Source organism: Saccopteryx bilineata, chromosome 2, assembly GCF_036850765.1.
Source record: "Saccopteryx bilineata isolate mSacBil1 chromosome 2, mSacBil1_pri_phased_curated, whole genome shotgun sequence".
In the NCBI taxonomy this organism is placed as follows: Eukaryota; Metazoa; Chordata; class Mammalia; order Chiroptera; family Emballonuridae; genus Saccopteryx; species Saccopteryx bilineata.
In genome coordinates, this window is record NC_089491.1 from 284,801,241 (window position 1) to 284,816,842 (window position 15,602).

At 38.9% G+C, this 15,602-nt stretch overlaps 1 protein-coding gene across 2 annotated transcripts in view; it reads left to right on the top strand.

Annotated features, from left to right (window-relative positions):
• Positions 1-15,602, top strand: part of RABGAP1L (RAB GTPase activating protein 1 like) — a 603,348-nt gene that overhangs the window by 379,096 nt on the left and 208,650 nt on the right. For both annotated transcript variants that reach the window (XM_066261195.1, XM_066261196.1), the window contains exon 15: positions 14,954-15,028. In XM_066261195.1, coding sequence (XP_066117292.1) covers positions 14,954-15,028 — 75 coding nt within the window. The remainder of the gene's footprint in view (positions 1-14,953; positions 15,029-15,602) is intronic.

Sequence of the window (15,602 nt, forward strand, 5' to 3'; positions counted from 1 at the left end):
CTCTGTGGTCTTGACTCTAAAAAACTGACAGTGTAGTCCAGGTTTTCTCAGAAGCTTCTCCCTGAGACAAGATTGAAGACGTAAGAAATATATTAAGGGAAAGGCCTCTAAAACGGGAAAGAAACTGGGAGAGCGTAGACCCCAGTGCTTGTCTGACCCTGAGGGAGGAAGAGAAGAAGGAGACTTAGGTGGACTTGTCTTAGATAGTCGTGTCACTCTAAGGCAGTGGTTCTTAAAGTGTGCGCCAGGTTGCACTGGTGAGCCCTAGAAGATTTCCAGGTGCGCCCTATGATATTGCAGAGAAATATGTGCCTGTTGGGGACCAAAAAACAACAGGGTTTTGGAGTTTAGATTTTTGGGGTATTGGTGTGGGGAATTGGCTGTAAACTGACAGTCTGCCCAACCCCCCACCTCACTTAACTGATTAGGTTGCAAACGGCTGCTAAGCTGTGGTGCTGGATTGTTTACACTACCCACCATGTTCCCCGGAAAGACTGGAGGCAAGTTTCTTCTATCCTTTGTTTGCTGTAAAGTTAAGATGATATCTATGATGGGGGTTTTGGATTGATGACTAAACATAAGGAATTGTCTCTTGAAGCCTTTTGGATTTCTATAAAAGAAGAATATGTGGCAATATCTAAAAAAGCTTTGAATATTTTACCATAATTTTTAACATCCTATTTATGTGAATTAGGATTTTCTACCCTCAACACAATTAAGAGTAAAAAGAGAGGAATTCTTCAATGTATTGACGAGGAAATGAGAGTTTGCCTTTCAAATATATGCCCAAACGGGAAATGGCGCCGTGAGAAGCGCGTCCGACAGCTCTCCCCTAAATCACAACAAATTTATCAACTAGAAACAGAAAAATTTATCCTCGGAGCATTCCGGAGTTCCACACAAACTGAAAGCAAAAGGACTGTTATCACTTAAATCTGAGAGACGAGGGTGTGGAGGAAGCTACTGCAGCGACGCTCATTCAAGCTGTGAGGGAGTGCGCCTGCGGTGAGTCAGCCCATATACTTGGGAACCGCAAGCCGCCGCGCCGCGAACCGCCACCGCGAGCAGCCGCCACGAGCTGCCGCCGGGAGCCGCTGCGAGCAGCCGAGCCGAGCGCGCGCCTGGTCCAGTTGAGCACCGCTGACGTTCCCAGCAGCCCGCACACTGCGAGTGGGGGTCGCCGGCCACCGGTGCCCAGAGCGCCCCATTCACGCGCGTGCCTTGGGCATTCCACGCGCCCAGGGCGCCCTGCTGGCCCGCACACCCAGGGGGCTCCATTATCCTGCGCCTGGTGCGGTCCAGCCGCCAGTGGCGGGGCGAGCGGGAGAGGCTTGGGAGATTCTCTCCGTGGGCGGGGCACCTCACCCAGCCATTCAAGCTAACAATCAAGCGTTGGGGGAGGGGCGCGCGCAGGCAGCCTAAAATACCTTCGGAAGCACAGCTGCGACCCAATCACTGAAATTAGCTTAACCCATAAAATCTGCGCACCCTCGGTTCTAATTGATAAGATCTCTCTCAGTTCAGCGATCCAAGACAAGAGGCGTGATATTTTTTAAGTGCCTCTCGCTAAAGGGGCGGGGGCAACTTCTGATTGATAGAGCCTCCATATTCAGGGATAAACGCTAACAAGAAGGACTTGGCAGATAATAAGGTCTATACTACACTAGTCGTAAGCAGAGACTAGTGCCTCTTCTTCCCTGCAAAACAGGCTACAAAGTGTGGAAAGCCTGGGTTGAGAGGTCCAACTAAATGATAGGCGCTGAACAGTCACCTTGACAACAATTGACTCCCACCCCCGCCTGATTACACTGGAGGCCCTGACTCTCAGAGCCTTTCCCAAAGCCTTGCACTGAGTGGGGATAGAGTGGGGATTTCCCAGCTCTTTGAGCCTCTTACTCCCCAGGCAGAAGCAGTTGCAGCCTTATAGCTGGATCACCAGGCTGCTAATTCAGAAAGGGGGGACTAGGAGAGAGAATCCAGGAAAGCAAACTCTCTCATCGTTGGACCCTGCAAACGCCAACAAGCCTTTACTTCCAGCAAGACTAAAGCCAATTATATGACATTGCCATAGAATCCCATCAACTGCAAATCCCTACCTAAGAGTGACACAGGGGCAGAGCCTGGGGTACAGAGTCACCGACTAGGAAGAGGGAGAGAAAAGAAAAAGGAAGAAGTTAACCTCTCAAAATCAAGAAAAACCCACAGACTTTACAACTTGATCCACTAATTTTTTTTTGTTGTTGTTGTTGTTTGTTTCTTCTATCTTTTTGCCTTTATTTCCTCCACCTCGGTCCTTCTATTCTCTGCCCATCTTATGCTTCCCCTTTCTTGAACTACACTACCCATGAGTGTTGCATTTTATTTTTCTTCTTCATCCTCACCCTCCTTTAAGGTTATACTCCAAAACACTTAACTCTCACTCTCTCCTCTTTTGGTTTTGTTTTTTTTTTTTGTCTTGCTTTATTTTGTTTTTTTCTCCTCCTATTTTATTTCTTCCTTCGTTTTTCTCTTTTTCTTATTTTTTCCTTTCTATTCGTTTTTTCTTTTCTCATTTTACTTTCCTCCCATATAATCCTCAATCACGAACAAATTAGTTAATTTGGGACTCAAGGCTTTTTTTTTGGCTTTATTTCTCTTTTTTGCTTTTGTTTTTATATATTTTTTCTCTTGTTTGTTTATTTTTGTGGCATTTTGGGTCCTCCCAACCCAAGGTCTCCATTGTATTTAGTCTTTGCTCCACTTAATACAACAGATTTTTACTTATTATTTTTATTTTTTCTTCTTTATTATTCTTTTTTCTGATTCCCTCTTATCCCTCTCATTATATCTCTTAGTTGACCATCACTTACAAGCAAATCATCTTATGCTTGTCTAAGATTTTCTTCCTTTTTTTTTTTTTTTTGCATTTAGTAGGTCCCTACTCCCTTTTTTTTGCCCCTTGAACTCTTCACCCCAAATCAGGCCCTCCATTATAGGCACGATATTTCCCTGAGGAGGGGAGAGGAGGGAAAGAGAAGAGAGAAAAAAAGGGGGAAATAATAAATTATTACTGTTTTTTTTTGTGGGGTGTTTTACCCCTTTTTTTTTTTTTCTTTTTACTCTTTATTAATTCTAATTAGTGCTATCAATAAGACCACCCTGAGATGCCGATAAGAAAGAGGAAATCGAATATTATGGATACAAAAGAAAGAGAGGTAACACAAATAGATGTGGAAAAATCTATGGAGAAAAGACTTAACATATTGGAAGCCTTGGAGCTAAATGACAGAGAATTTAAAATAGAAATCTTAAAAATACTCAGAGATATACAAGAAAACACAGAAAGGCAATATAGGGAGATCAGAAAACAACTCAATGAACACAAAGAATATATTACCAAGGAAATTGAAACTATAAAAACAAATCAAACAGAAATGAAAAACTCAATTCACGAGCTAAAAAACGAGGTAACAATCTTAGCTAACAGAACAGCCCAGATTGAAGATAGGATTAGTGAAATAGAAGACAAACAACTTGAGGCACAACAGAGAGAAGAAGAAAGAGACTCAAAAATAATAAAAAATGAGAAAACCCTACAGGAATTGTCTGACTCCATCAGAAAGAATAACATAAGAATAATAGGTATATCAGAGGGAGAAGAGAAAGAAAATGGAATGGAAAATATACTCAAACAAATAATAGACGAGAACTTCCCAAGCCTGTGGAAGGAACTAAAGCCTCAAATTCAAGAAGCAAACAGAACACGGAGTTTTCTTAACCCCAACAAACCCACTCCAAGGCACATCATAATCAAGATGACACAAACCAATGACAAAGAAAAAATTCTCAAGGCAGCCAGGGAAAAGAAGAGTACAACATATAACGGAAGGCCTATTAGATTATCATCAGATTTCTCAGCAGAAACTCTACAAGCTAGAAGAGAGTGGACCCCAATATTTAAAGCCCTGAAAGAGAGGAACTTTCAGCCAAGAATACTATACCCATCAAAGCTATCCTTCAAGTATGAAGGAGATATAAAAACATTCACAAATACAGAAAAGATGAGAGAATTTATCAACAGAAAGCCCCCACTCCAGGAAATACTAAGGGGGGTTTTCCAACCAGATTCAAAGAACAAAAGAAAACAACACCACAAGTAACAGCTCCACCAAGAACACAATAAAACCAAACTTAAACTGTGACAACAAAGAAAAAAAAGGGGGGAGAGGATGGAGATTAACAGTAGCAAAGGATGATGAAGTGCAGAAATACTTATAAGATAGGGTACTACAATGAATATGGTAGGTACCCTTTTCATTACTTAATGGTAACCACCCTTAAAAAAACCACCACAAAAACACTTGACTTAAAAAAGGTAGCAACAGAGGAAAGAAGTATGGAACACAAACAAACAAAAACAAATGATAGAAAAACAAAAGAGAAGAATCAAACTAGATACAAAACTAATAGAAAGCAATTTATAAAATGGCAGTAGGGAACCCACAAGTGTCAATAATTACACTAAATGTAAATGGATTAAACTTACCAATAAAAAGACACAGAGTAGCAGAATGGATTAAAAAAGAAAATCCAACTATATGCTGCCTACAAGAAACACATCTAAGCAACAAGGATAAAAACAAATTCAAAGTGAAAGGCTGGAAAACAATACTCCAAGCAAACAACACCCAAAAAAAAGCAGGTGTAGCAATACTCATATCTAATAATGCTGACTACAAGACAGAAAAAGTACTCAGAGACAAAAATGGTCATTTCATAATGATTAAGGGGAAGTTGAATCAAGAAGACATAACAATCCTTAATATATATGCACCAAACCAAGGAGCACCAAAATATATAAGACAGCTACTTATTGACCTTAAAACAAAAACTGACAAAAATACAATCATACTTGGAGACCTCAATACACCGCTGACGGCTCTAGATCGGTCATCCAAACAGAGAATCAATAAAGATATAGTGGCCTTAAACGAAATACTAGAACACCTGGATATGATAGACATCTACAGGACACTTCATCCCAAAGCGACAGAGTATACATTTTTCTCTAGTGTACATGGAACATTCTCAAGAATTGACCATATGTTGGGCCACAAAGACAATATCAGCAAATTTAGAAAAATTGAAATTGTACCAAGCATATTTTCTGATCATAAAGCCTTGAAACTAGAATTCAACTGCAAAAAAGAGGGGGAAAAACCCACAAAAATGTGGAAACTAAACAACATACTTCTAAAAAATGAATGGGTCAAAGAAGAAATAAGCGCAGAAATCAAAAGATATATACAGACAAATGAAAATGAAAATATGACATATCAGAATCTCTGGGATGCAGCAAAAGCAGTAATAAGAGGAAAGTTCATATCACTTCAGGCCTATATGAACAAACAAGAGAGAGCCGAAGTAAACCACTTAACTTCACACCTTAAGGAACTAGAAAAAGAAGAACAAAGACAACCCAAAACCAGCCGAAGAAAGGAGATAATAAAAATCAGAGCAGAAATAAATGAAATAGAGAACAGAAAAACTATAGAAAAAATCAATAAAACAAGGAGCTGGTTCTTTGAAAAGATCAACAAAATTGACAAACCCTTGGCAAGACTCACCAAGGAAAAAAGACACAGGACTCAAATAAATAAAATCCAAAATGAAAGAGGAGAGATCACCACAGACATCATAGAAATACAAAGAATTATTGTAGAATACTATGAAAAATTATATGCCACCAAATACAACAATCTAGAAGAAATGGATAAATTCCTAGAACAATACAACCTTCCTAGACTGAGTCATGAAGAAGCAGAAAGCCTAAACAGACCAATCAGCAGGGAGGAAATAGAAAAAACTATTAAAAATCTCCCCAAAAATAAAAGTCCAGGCCCAGACGGTTATACTAGTGAATTCTATCAAACATTCAAAGAAGACTTGGTTCCTATTCTACTCAAAGTCTTCCAAAAAATTGAAGAAGAAGCAATACTTCCAAACACATTTTATGAGGCCAACATAACCCTCATACCAAAACCTGGCAAGGATGGCACAAAGAAAGAAAACTACAGACCAATATCTCTAATGAATACAGATGCTAAAATACTAAACAAAATACTGGCAAACCGAATACAACAACATATTAAAAAAATAATACATCATGATCAAGTGGGATTCATCCCAGAATCTCAAGGATGGTTCAACATACGCAAAACGGTTAACGTAATACACCATATCAACAAAACAAAGAACAAAAACCACATGATCTTATCAATAGATGCAGAAAAGGCTTTCGATAAAATACAACACAATTTTATGTTTAAGACTCTCAACAAAATGGGTATAGAAGGAAAATATCTCAACATGATAAAGGCCATATATGATAAACCATCAGCCAACATCCTATTAAACGGCATAAAACTGAGGACTTTCTACCTTAAATCAGGAACAAGACAGGGTTGTCCACTCTCTCCACTCTTATTCAACGTGGTGCTAGAAGTTCTGGCCAGAGCAATCAGACAAGACAAAGAAATAAAAGGCATCCATATCGGAAAAGAAGAAGTAAAGCTATCACTTTTTGCTGATGATATGATCCTATACATCGAAAACCCGAAGGACTCCACAAAAAGATTATTAGAAACAATAAACCAATACAGTAAGGTCGCAGGATACAAAATTAACATACAAAAGTCCATAGCCTTTCTATATGCCAACAATGAAATATTAGAAAACGAACTCAAAAAATAATCCCCTTCACGATTGCAACAAAAAAAATAAAATACCTAGGAATAAACATAACAAAGAACGTAAAGGACCTATATAATGAAAATTACAAAGCATTGTTAAGGGAAATCGAAAAAGATACAATGAGATGAAAAAATATTCCTTGTTCTTGGATAGGAAGAATAAATATAATCAAAATGGCCATATTACCCAAAGCAATATACAAATTTAATGCAATTCCCATCAAAATTCCTATGACACTTTTTAAAGAAATGGAACAAAAAATCATCAGATTTATATGGAACTATAAAAAACCCCGAATAGCCAAAACAATCCTAAGGAAAAAGAATGAAGCTGGGGGCATTACAATACCTGACTTTAAACTATATTATAGGGCCACGATAATCAAAACAGCATGGTATTGGCAGAAAAATAGACACTCAGACCAATGGAACAGAATAGAAAGCCCAGAAATAAAACCACATATATATGGTCAAATAATCTTTGATAAAGGGGCCAACAACACACAATGGAGAAAAGAAAGCCTCTTCAACAAATGGTGTTGGGAAAACTGGAAAACCACATGCAAAAGAATGAAACTCGACTACAGCCTGTCCCCGTGTACTAAAATTAATTCAAAATGGATCAAAGACCTAAATATAAGACCTGAAACAATAAAGTACATAGAAGAAGACATAGGTACTAAAATCATGGACCTGGGTTTTAAAGAACATTTTATGAACTTGACTCCAATGGCAAGAGAAGTGAAGGCAAAGATAAATGAATGGGACTACATCAGAATTAAAAGTTTTTGCTCAGCAAGAGAAACTGATATCAAAATAAACAGACAGCCAACTATATGGGAACTGATATTTTCAAACGACAGCTCAGATAAGGGCCTAATATCCAAAATTTACAAAGAACTCATAAAACTCAACAACAAACAAACAAACAATCCAATAAAAAAATGGGAAGAGGACATGAACAGACACTTCTCCCAGGAAGAGATACAAATGGCCAACAGATATATGAAAAGATGCTCAGCTTCATTAGTTATTAGAGAATTGCAAATCAAAACTACAATGAGATACCACCTCACTCCTGTTAGATTAGCTATTATCAACAAGACGGGTAATAGCAAATGTTGGAGAGGCTGTGGAGAAAAAGGAACCCTCATTCACTGTTGGTGGGACTGTAAAGTAGTACAACCATTATGGAGGAAAGTATGGTGGTTCCTCAAAAAACTGCAAATGGAACTACCTTATGACCCAGCAATCCCTCTACTGGGTATATACCCCAAAACCTCAGAAACATTGATACGTGAAGACACATGTAGCCCCATGTTCATTGCAGCACTGTTCACAGTGGCCAAGACATGGAAACAACCAAAAAGCCCTTCAATAGAAGACTGGATAAAGAAGATGTGGCACATATACACTATGGAATACTACTCAGCCATAAGAAATGATGACATCAGATCATTTACAGCAAAATGGTGGGATCTTGATAACTTTATAAGGAGTGAAATTAGTAAATCAGAAAAAAACAAGAACTACATGATTCCATACATTGGTGGAACATAAAAATGAGACTAAGAGGCATGGACAAGAGTGTGGTGGTTACCAAGGGTGGGGGGGGAGGGAGGACATGGGAAGGAGGGAGGGAGAGAGTTAGGGGGAGGGGGAGGGGCACAGAGAACTAGATAGAGGGTGACAGAGGACAATCTGACTTTGGGCGAGGGGTTTGCAACATAATTTGATGACAAAATAACCTAGACATGTTTTCTTTGAATATATGTACCCTGATTTATTAATGTCATCCCATTACCATTAATAAAAATTTATTAAAAAAAAAAAAAATATATATATATATATATGCCCAAACGCCTGACCAGGCGGTGACGCAGTGGATAGAGCCTCGGACTGGGATGTGGAGGACCCAGGTTCAAGACCCAGAGATCGCCAGCTTTATCACGGGCTCATCTGGTTTGAGCAAAGCTCACCAGCTTGGATCCAAGGTCTGCTGTAGCCCCAGGGTCAAGGCACATATGAGAAAGCAATCAATGAACAACTGAAGTGCCACAACAAAAAACTGATGATTGATTCTTCTCATCTCTCTGCGTTCCTGTCTGTCTGTCCCTATCTGTCCCTCTCTCTGACTCTCGCTCTGTCTCTGTAAAAAATCAAATATATGCCCAAACATTGAAGAAATCGCTAGGACACATCAGACTCATGCTTCTCATAAACACAAGAATGAAAAAACTTAACACATTCGTACTGGGACCTACCGAATTTACTAAATCTTACTAAGAATGTATCTATATATATAAAAAGATAACTTTTTATCAATTTTTATTTTTTAACTCCTCTTTTAGAAATTCTAAAAAGCATAACTCAAAAAATATAACATAAAAATGTTTTTTAATGTCAGAATAAATTTAATTTTGTTGTATTTATTTCATTTAATTACCATAAAAGCACACTTGGACTTTATTTTTTTTTCTTTATATTTGACTTAATTATTATAACATATTTCTCTGAAGTTTGTATATAGTGTGCCTACAATTATTTGTATGATTTTAAATTTGCCCCAACTTCAAAAAGTTTGAGAATCACTGCTCTAAGGAAAGCTGGGCAAGGCCAATTGGGAGTTTTCAGCCACAGTGGCCTGTGAGGTCCTATGTCTACAGGAAGCTGGCCTGCCTGTGTGTTCTTGCTGTGCTCGGCCATTGGCTGGGAGCAGCCCATGGAAGTGTGATGGTGGTGTGAGTGTGGGTATGGATTTCAAAGCACGGCATGGGGGACCCTCAGTCAATTCTGTTCCGCGCTGGTGGAAATCTGGGTGGCGCATTTTCACAGTCACCATACTGATATTTTAGATGAAAGTTTAATGTATAGAAACTCTAAAAGAGCTCTATTTCTACTACTTTCTTCTTCTACAAAGTAAAAGTTCATAAAGATTATTCAAGCTAATCTCCCTAAGAGCAGGGTTGTTGCTTTATTTTTTAGATTTTCTTTAGGATGGCCTTTACATACTACTTTTTTAAATCAAAAGTCCAAGAATGTAAAAGAAACACTGAGTAATCCATCATAATAACACAGTAGTTTGCTTGTAATAGAGACATTACTTTTTTTAAGGTTATGGTAGTCTAGTTATTTTATGCCCCCCCTTTTTTTTAACTGAGTATATCAGTTCAGTTTTAAATTGTTGCCAAGGGCCTTTTTTTTTTTTTTTTTTTGAAGTGTTATATAAAAGGAAAGTTGCATCTAGGAAGTTTGCCAGCTATGTTAGATAAGAAAATTGCTTTGTGAGTGAGTATCTGCGAGTACATCTAGCCTTCTATAATTATTGTCACTAGTATTTAGGTTATTTCATGTCAGTGAGTCTATTTATGCAGCTTATGTTGATAACTTTGCTTTTTACCAGCATTTGGACAAATTTAATAATCTTTTTTAAGCCCCAATATTTATTATCAGAATCAACAAACAAAATGATTCTATCAAATTTATATATATGTATATTTCCATATTTCTATATGTATTTTTAAACAATCTAACAATTACAAGAAAGTTGCAAGTGCAGAATTTTTCTTCTATTCAGAAGTGGTTTGCCATCACAATGCAAAGTTATTCTCCTAACAACATCAAAATACAAATGTAACATTAATACATTGCTTCTGCCTAAACTTTAGACCAAGTATCCAAATAATGTTCTTTATAGAGAAAGATCTGTTCAGAATTGCATATTTCATTTGGTTGTGGTGTCTCCTTGATGCCCATCTATCTGGAACAATACTTACCCCCTCCCTTCCTTTTCTTGACCTTTGTACTTTAGAAGATTACAGACCAGTCATTTTTTAGACTGGCCCTCCGTTTAAGTTTGTCTGATGTTTCCTCATGGTTGGATTCAGTTATGCATCTTTGGCAGGAGTAATAGCAGAAATGACCTGTTCTTACTTCTTCCTCACAGGTGGCACATGGTTGAGGTTTTTCCATTATTGATGATGATCACTTTGATCACATAAACAAGATATTGTTTACCAGCCTTCGGCACTATGAAGTTACTCTTTTTCTCTTTGTAATTAATAAGTATTTTGTGTGAGATCATTTGTAACTATGGAAACATTCCATTTCTCATAAGACTTACCATTTATTTATCATCTTCAAATAGACTCATGAACTCTCACTTTATTCTGTTCTGTTGAGTATTTGTGTGTCCTTGTATCAGTTTTGTACTGGCTTGAATACTGTCACTTCACAGTAAGCATAAGAGGGCTTCTCTAATATTACTCTCTTTTCTAGAACTTTAACACTTGCTTTTTAGCTGTTATGGTCATCCCAATTTGTCCCCCATTTCTTCAAGCCAGTGAGACTGTAGTTTTAGATGCAAGTTTTAGCCATGTGGTGCAGTACTGACCTCCGGCAAAAGCCAAAAGAATGAGACTCTTACCCAGTGTCGTTTCCGTCCTTCCAGTTCTTTTTGTCTTCCAGGTTCTGCCACTTTATCTCCTCAGTGCCTTCATGAATTTCTCTTATAGGTTTGTCCAGATGTAGTTTAAATTTGTTTCCAGAGGGAAGGTTGGTCCAGGAGGAAGTACTTCTCCATTACAGAAGTGGTACCTACCCAGACGGTTTATAAGGTCAGACTGAGAATAAGCATCTGGCCAGAGAGGCCGTCTGAGTGTGCATGGTGAGAGGTCTGGTGCAGGAAGGCAAGTTTGGAGTAGAGGGAAAGGATTTGGTTCAGTTCAGTTGGAGAAGGCTTAGGCTAAAGCCAAACAGTGCTTGGAAGAACTCCGAGCAAAAGAATTTGCTAGCACACCAAAACTGTGAATCATAAAGTCAATTTAGTAGGTAGCCTCTGACAAAGTTATTTTTTCTACTAACCTTCTCTGAAACCATAAAAGAAATGGAAAGTAAGACGAGTGCATTACTGATTTGCACTGTGAGCCTCAGCTCTCCAGTGAGGGAATGAATGATCTGTGGAGTCACTGAATTCATACCTTCTCTGTTTCATGTTCGGCAATCCTTGTTTTTTTATTGGACTTCTCTTGTAACACAGACAAGCATGTGAATAGCATACTTCGCAATAAATGTTAAATATATTTATGTAATGATGGATCTAGCCTTTGTCAAAGTGATGTCAGGATTGATGGAGAAGGTAATTGTTTGTTGGAGATCCAGAGTTTTAAGGACTCTTCCACGTAGACATCTTTCATGAGGAGGGGAAGTGTGGAATATCTGTGTATCACTCGTGTAACATGCTCTGTCATCAACAAGCTCTAGTCCCTTATTTGTGCAAAAGGTAGAGACAGTGCACCCCAGGGGTGCTGCAGAAAGGGACAATGTCAGAGCCTCCCCTCTGCCTGGGCAGCGTGTTCCTTCTCTGTGCCCTGTCTGCAGTCCTCCCTCCGCCCTGAACATGCACTCACACACGCACACACACGCACCCATGAGCATAAGAAAAGTACAAATGAAGCAATCAGAACTATAACTGTATAAATAAATAAAAAAATTAAAAAGTAAAAGAATGCTAACCCATCTTTCAATTGGTAAAATTAAGCAGAGCTCTGGCAGTTGAGGATAATTGAAGAAAAGTTCCATAAAAAAATAAAAGGCTTCTTTCAGATTCATTAGGTAATGATTCCATGATCCAATTTTTCTCTCATTAGAAGAGAGTGTGATAATATCATCATTAGCGGAAGAAGGTTAAACGAGAGCAACAGTGCTTCAAAAGATAGCATTAAGAGAAGGAAAAGACAAGACACAGCCTTGGCGAAATACGGGCAATCCAGTCTGACAAGGGACTTGTAAATTGTGAATGCGTCAAGGAAGCCTACACAACAACAGAAAGATGAAAGCATAACTAAACAAATGAGCAAGAACTTGAAGAGATGGACACAAAAAATATGTATATATCAATTGCCTAAAAGCACATGATAATATACTGTACAGTGTCCATCATTAACTGTCAGAAAAATGCAAGTCAAAACCCTAGGAATTAACAAAAGGAAGGAGACTGGCAAGTCAGGTGTTGACAAGAGTGTGAAGACCTGAGTGCTCACGCCCTGCTGCTGTGGGTGTAGTCACTGGGCAGCTACTTTGGAAAAAAGTTCGGCATTTCTTATCATGTTAAAAATCCACTTATCATTTGAACCTTGAGCCTCTACTCCTAGGTATTTACCTAAGAAAAATGAAAAATGATATCCATAAAAAGTCTTGCCTACATATCAACTCTAGTCATCTGAACCAGAAACTGGGTAAACCCAGGTGTTCATCAGTGGGAGAGTGAACAAGCAACCTGGGATATGTTCGTGCACTGGAGTCCCACTCAGCAATGGAGCAGAAGGGACTGCTGAGACATGCAGCAACGGGGTGGAATTTCAGAAACAATATGCTGAGTCAAAGAAGCTAGGCACAAAAGAGCACATATTATATGACTCCATTTATATGAAATTCTTTTAAAAATACAAAGCTAATAATATATTGTGATAAAATCAGATCAGTGCTTGCCTGTGGTTTGACTGCAAAGAGGCATTGGGGTATGTTCTGGAATGATGGAAATAGTCTATGATGGGTTACATAAATGACCTCACTCAAGGAATTGTGCAGTTAAAGTGGCGCATTTCATTGAACACAAGCTATATATCATATTTCAATATAGGTTTTTGTTTATTTTGTTTTGTTTTAAGAAAAAAGAATTCCAGACCTTGTACTCTGACTTCTTTGGCATGTGGGAGCCAGCACACTTGCCCTCCCTATGGTAACCGTTCCTGATTCCCTGAGAACCATTGCCCTGGGCAGAGACAGATGTTATACTCGCATGTCAAATGGAAATCTCCTCACTAATGAAGCCCAGCACGCAGATGGGATATGTGACCCATGACTTACTGGGATGTTTGTCTCTAGGAATAAATGTGAGGGCAGCTGAATGGGTCACTAAACGATGACCTGCTTTTGTACCACTCTTGAGCTAAGAATGGTATTTATGTTTTAAGGTGTTGTTTAAAAAGACAAAACCAATAAGCAACAGATGTATGTGTCCCTCAGAGCTGAAAATATTTACTCTTCAGACTTTTACAGAAAAAATTTACTAATTCTTTACTTTTTGATCAGCGTACACCATGCCTAATGTAACTGACTCAACTTCTTAAAAACCTACAACACGTATCTTCTTTAAAAAATAGTGCTCACCCTGGCCAGGTGGCTCACTGGACAAAGCATTGACCTAGTGGGCCAGAGGTTGTGGGTTCAACCCCTGGTCAGAGCACATACGAGAAGCAATCAATGAGCACACAACTAAGTGGAACGACTAAGTTGGAACAATGAGTTGATGCTTCTTTCTGGCTCTCTTTCTTTCTCTCTGTGTCCCTTCTTCCTCCCCATCTTCTCTCTCTCAAACCAGTGGTAAAATATTTTAAATTATGCTCTGAGTGGTACTAGTTAAAGTGCTAGCTAGTGTATATTAAGCATACAGCCTCATTTCCCTTCCTCCGAAGGCTAAATGAACACTGAGATAGTTAAATGATATGTCAGCTGTTTCCCCACGAGTGCTGCATTTCCTATGAATGGGCCTCTTTGGCTCTGTATGTTCCAAGCTGGTTAGAATGATGTTGAAGATGGTGAATACAGAAAATCGTGATAGTGGGTGCTTATGTGGCACGAGGCTCTCAGCCATTCTGCAAAATGTGCCATCAATGCTAAATGCTTCTGCTTGTCCCAGTGGTATAGACGAGAGGAGTAATTTTTACCTGTTGGCCTTCTGGAGAATGGGAGAGTAGTTTAGAAGGTGTTTGAGAATGTCCAGAGGTTATAGAGGGTGATTCTTTTGTCTATTAGATTAGAGGATCTGTAATACACATTCTGCAGCTTTAAGATTTCCCCCACAGGGTGCATTAGAACCCACATCAACTCAGGACCTTCCCACCCTCTCTCTCGTCCTTGGCTCCTGCCTCCCCTGATCTCATTTGCGTAGCAACAAATCACAGTGGATCTTTTAAAATTATTTAGGTGCTTTGAGCATCTTTTTATTCCATATTTTGAAGATGAACCTGGGACAGTGGACATCTAAAATTGCTTTAGGAAAGATGCTGTCTCTTTGGGGGACCCCTTGTGCTCGTGGCTACATATTCAAGTTGAAGGGCCAGTGGGATTGTGGAGGACAGGAGCAGCAGCCTATATGAGCTAGCCCCTGCGTGAAATCTGTGACTGTTGACGAGACCTCTCACTCTTCGTCTCTTCTCCAGGCCTACTCTGTCTACGACGAAGACATTGGCTACTGTCAAGGGCAGTCTTTTCTTGCTGCTGTGCTGCTGCTGCATGTGAGTAATTTTCCATGTAATAAATGGTGTTGTGCTGCCAAGTTTATTTTATTTTTTACTTGGTTTTGTCCTCCCTCCTCATTCCCCATTTACCTGATGGAGATTACACGTGACATATCTTTTTAAAAATGTACTTTTGGTGATAAAGTAAGAGCTCTGCAGTCAAGAGCAGGACAGTTCCTCAATAGAATTAATTTTGTTTGCTAGAAGGGAATAAATTCTTTATTTGAAGTTATTTTTAACTAGGACCCTCTGAACTTAAAGAAGTCAATGTAACTTCCAAATAGGAGCAAGACCAGGACCGTTATGAAGGAATGGGACAAGAAGGTCTTTTATCTTTGCTGTGGTTTATTTTGGAATCTCTTTTTCTTCTCGGTCACTTTCATTTAACAGTAGATTTCTTTTTTTTTTTTTTTTTTAACAGAGGCAGAGATAGACAGGGACAGGCAGACAGGAACGGAGAGAGATGAGAAGCATCAATCATCAGTTTCTCGTTGCGCGTTGCGACTTCTTAGTTGTTCATTGATTGCTTTCTCACATGTGCCTTGACCGTGGGCCTTCAGCAGACCGAGTA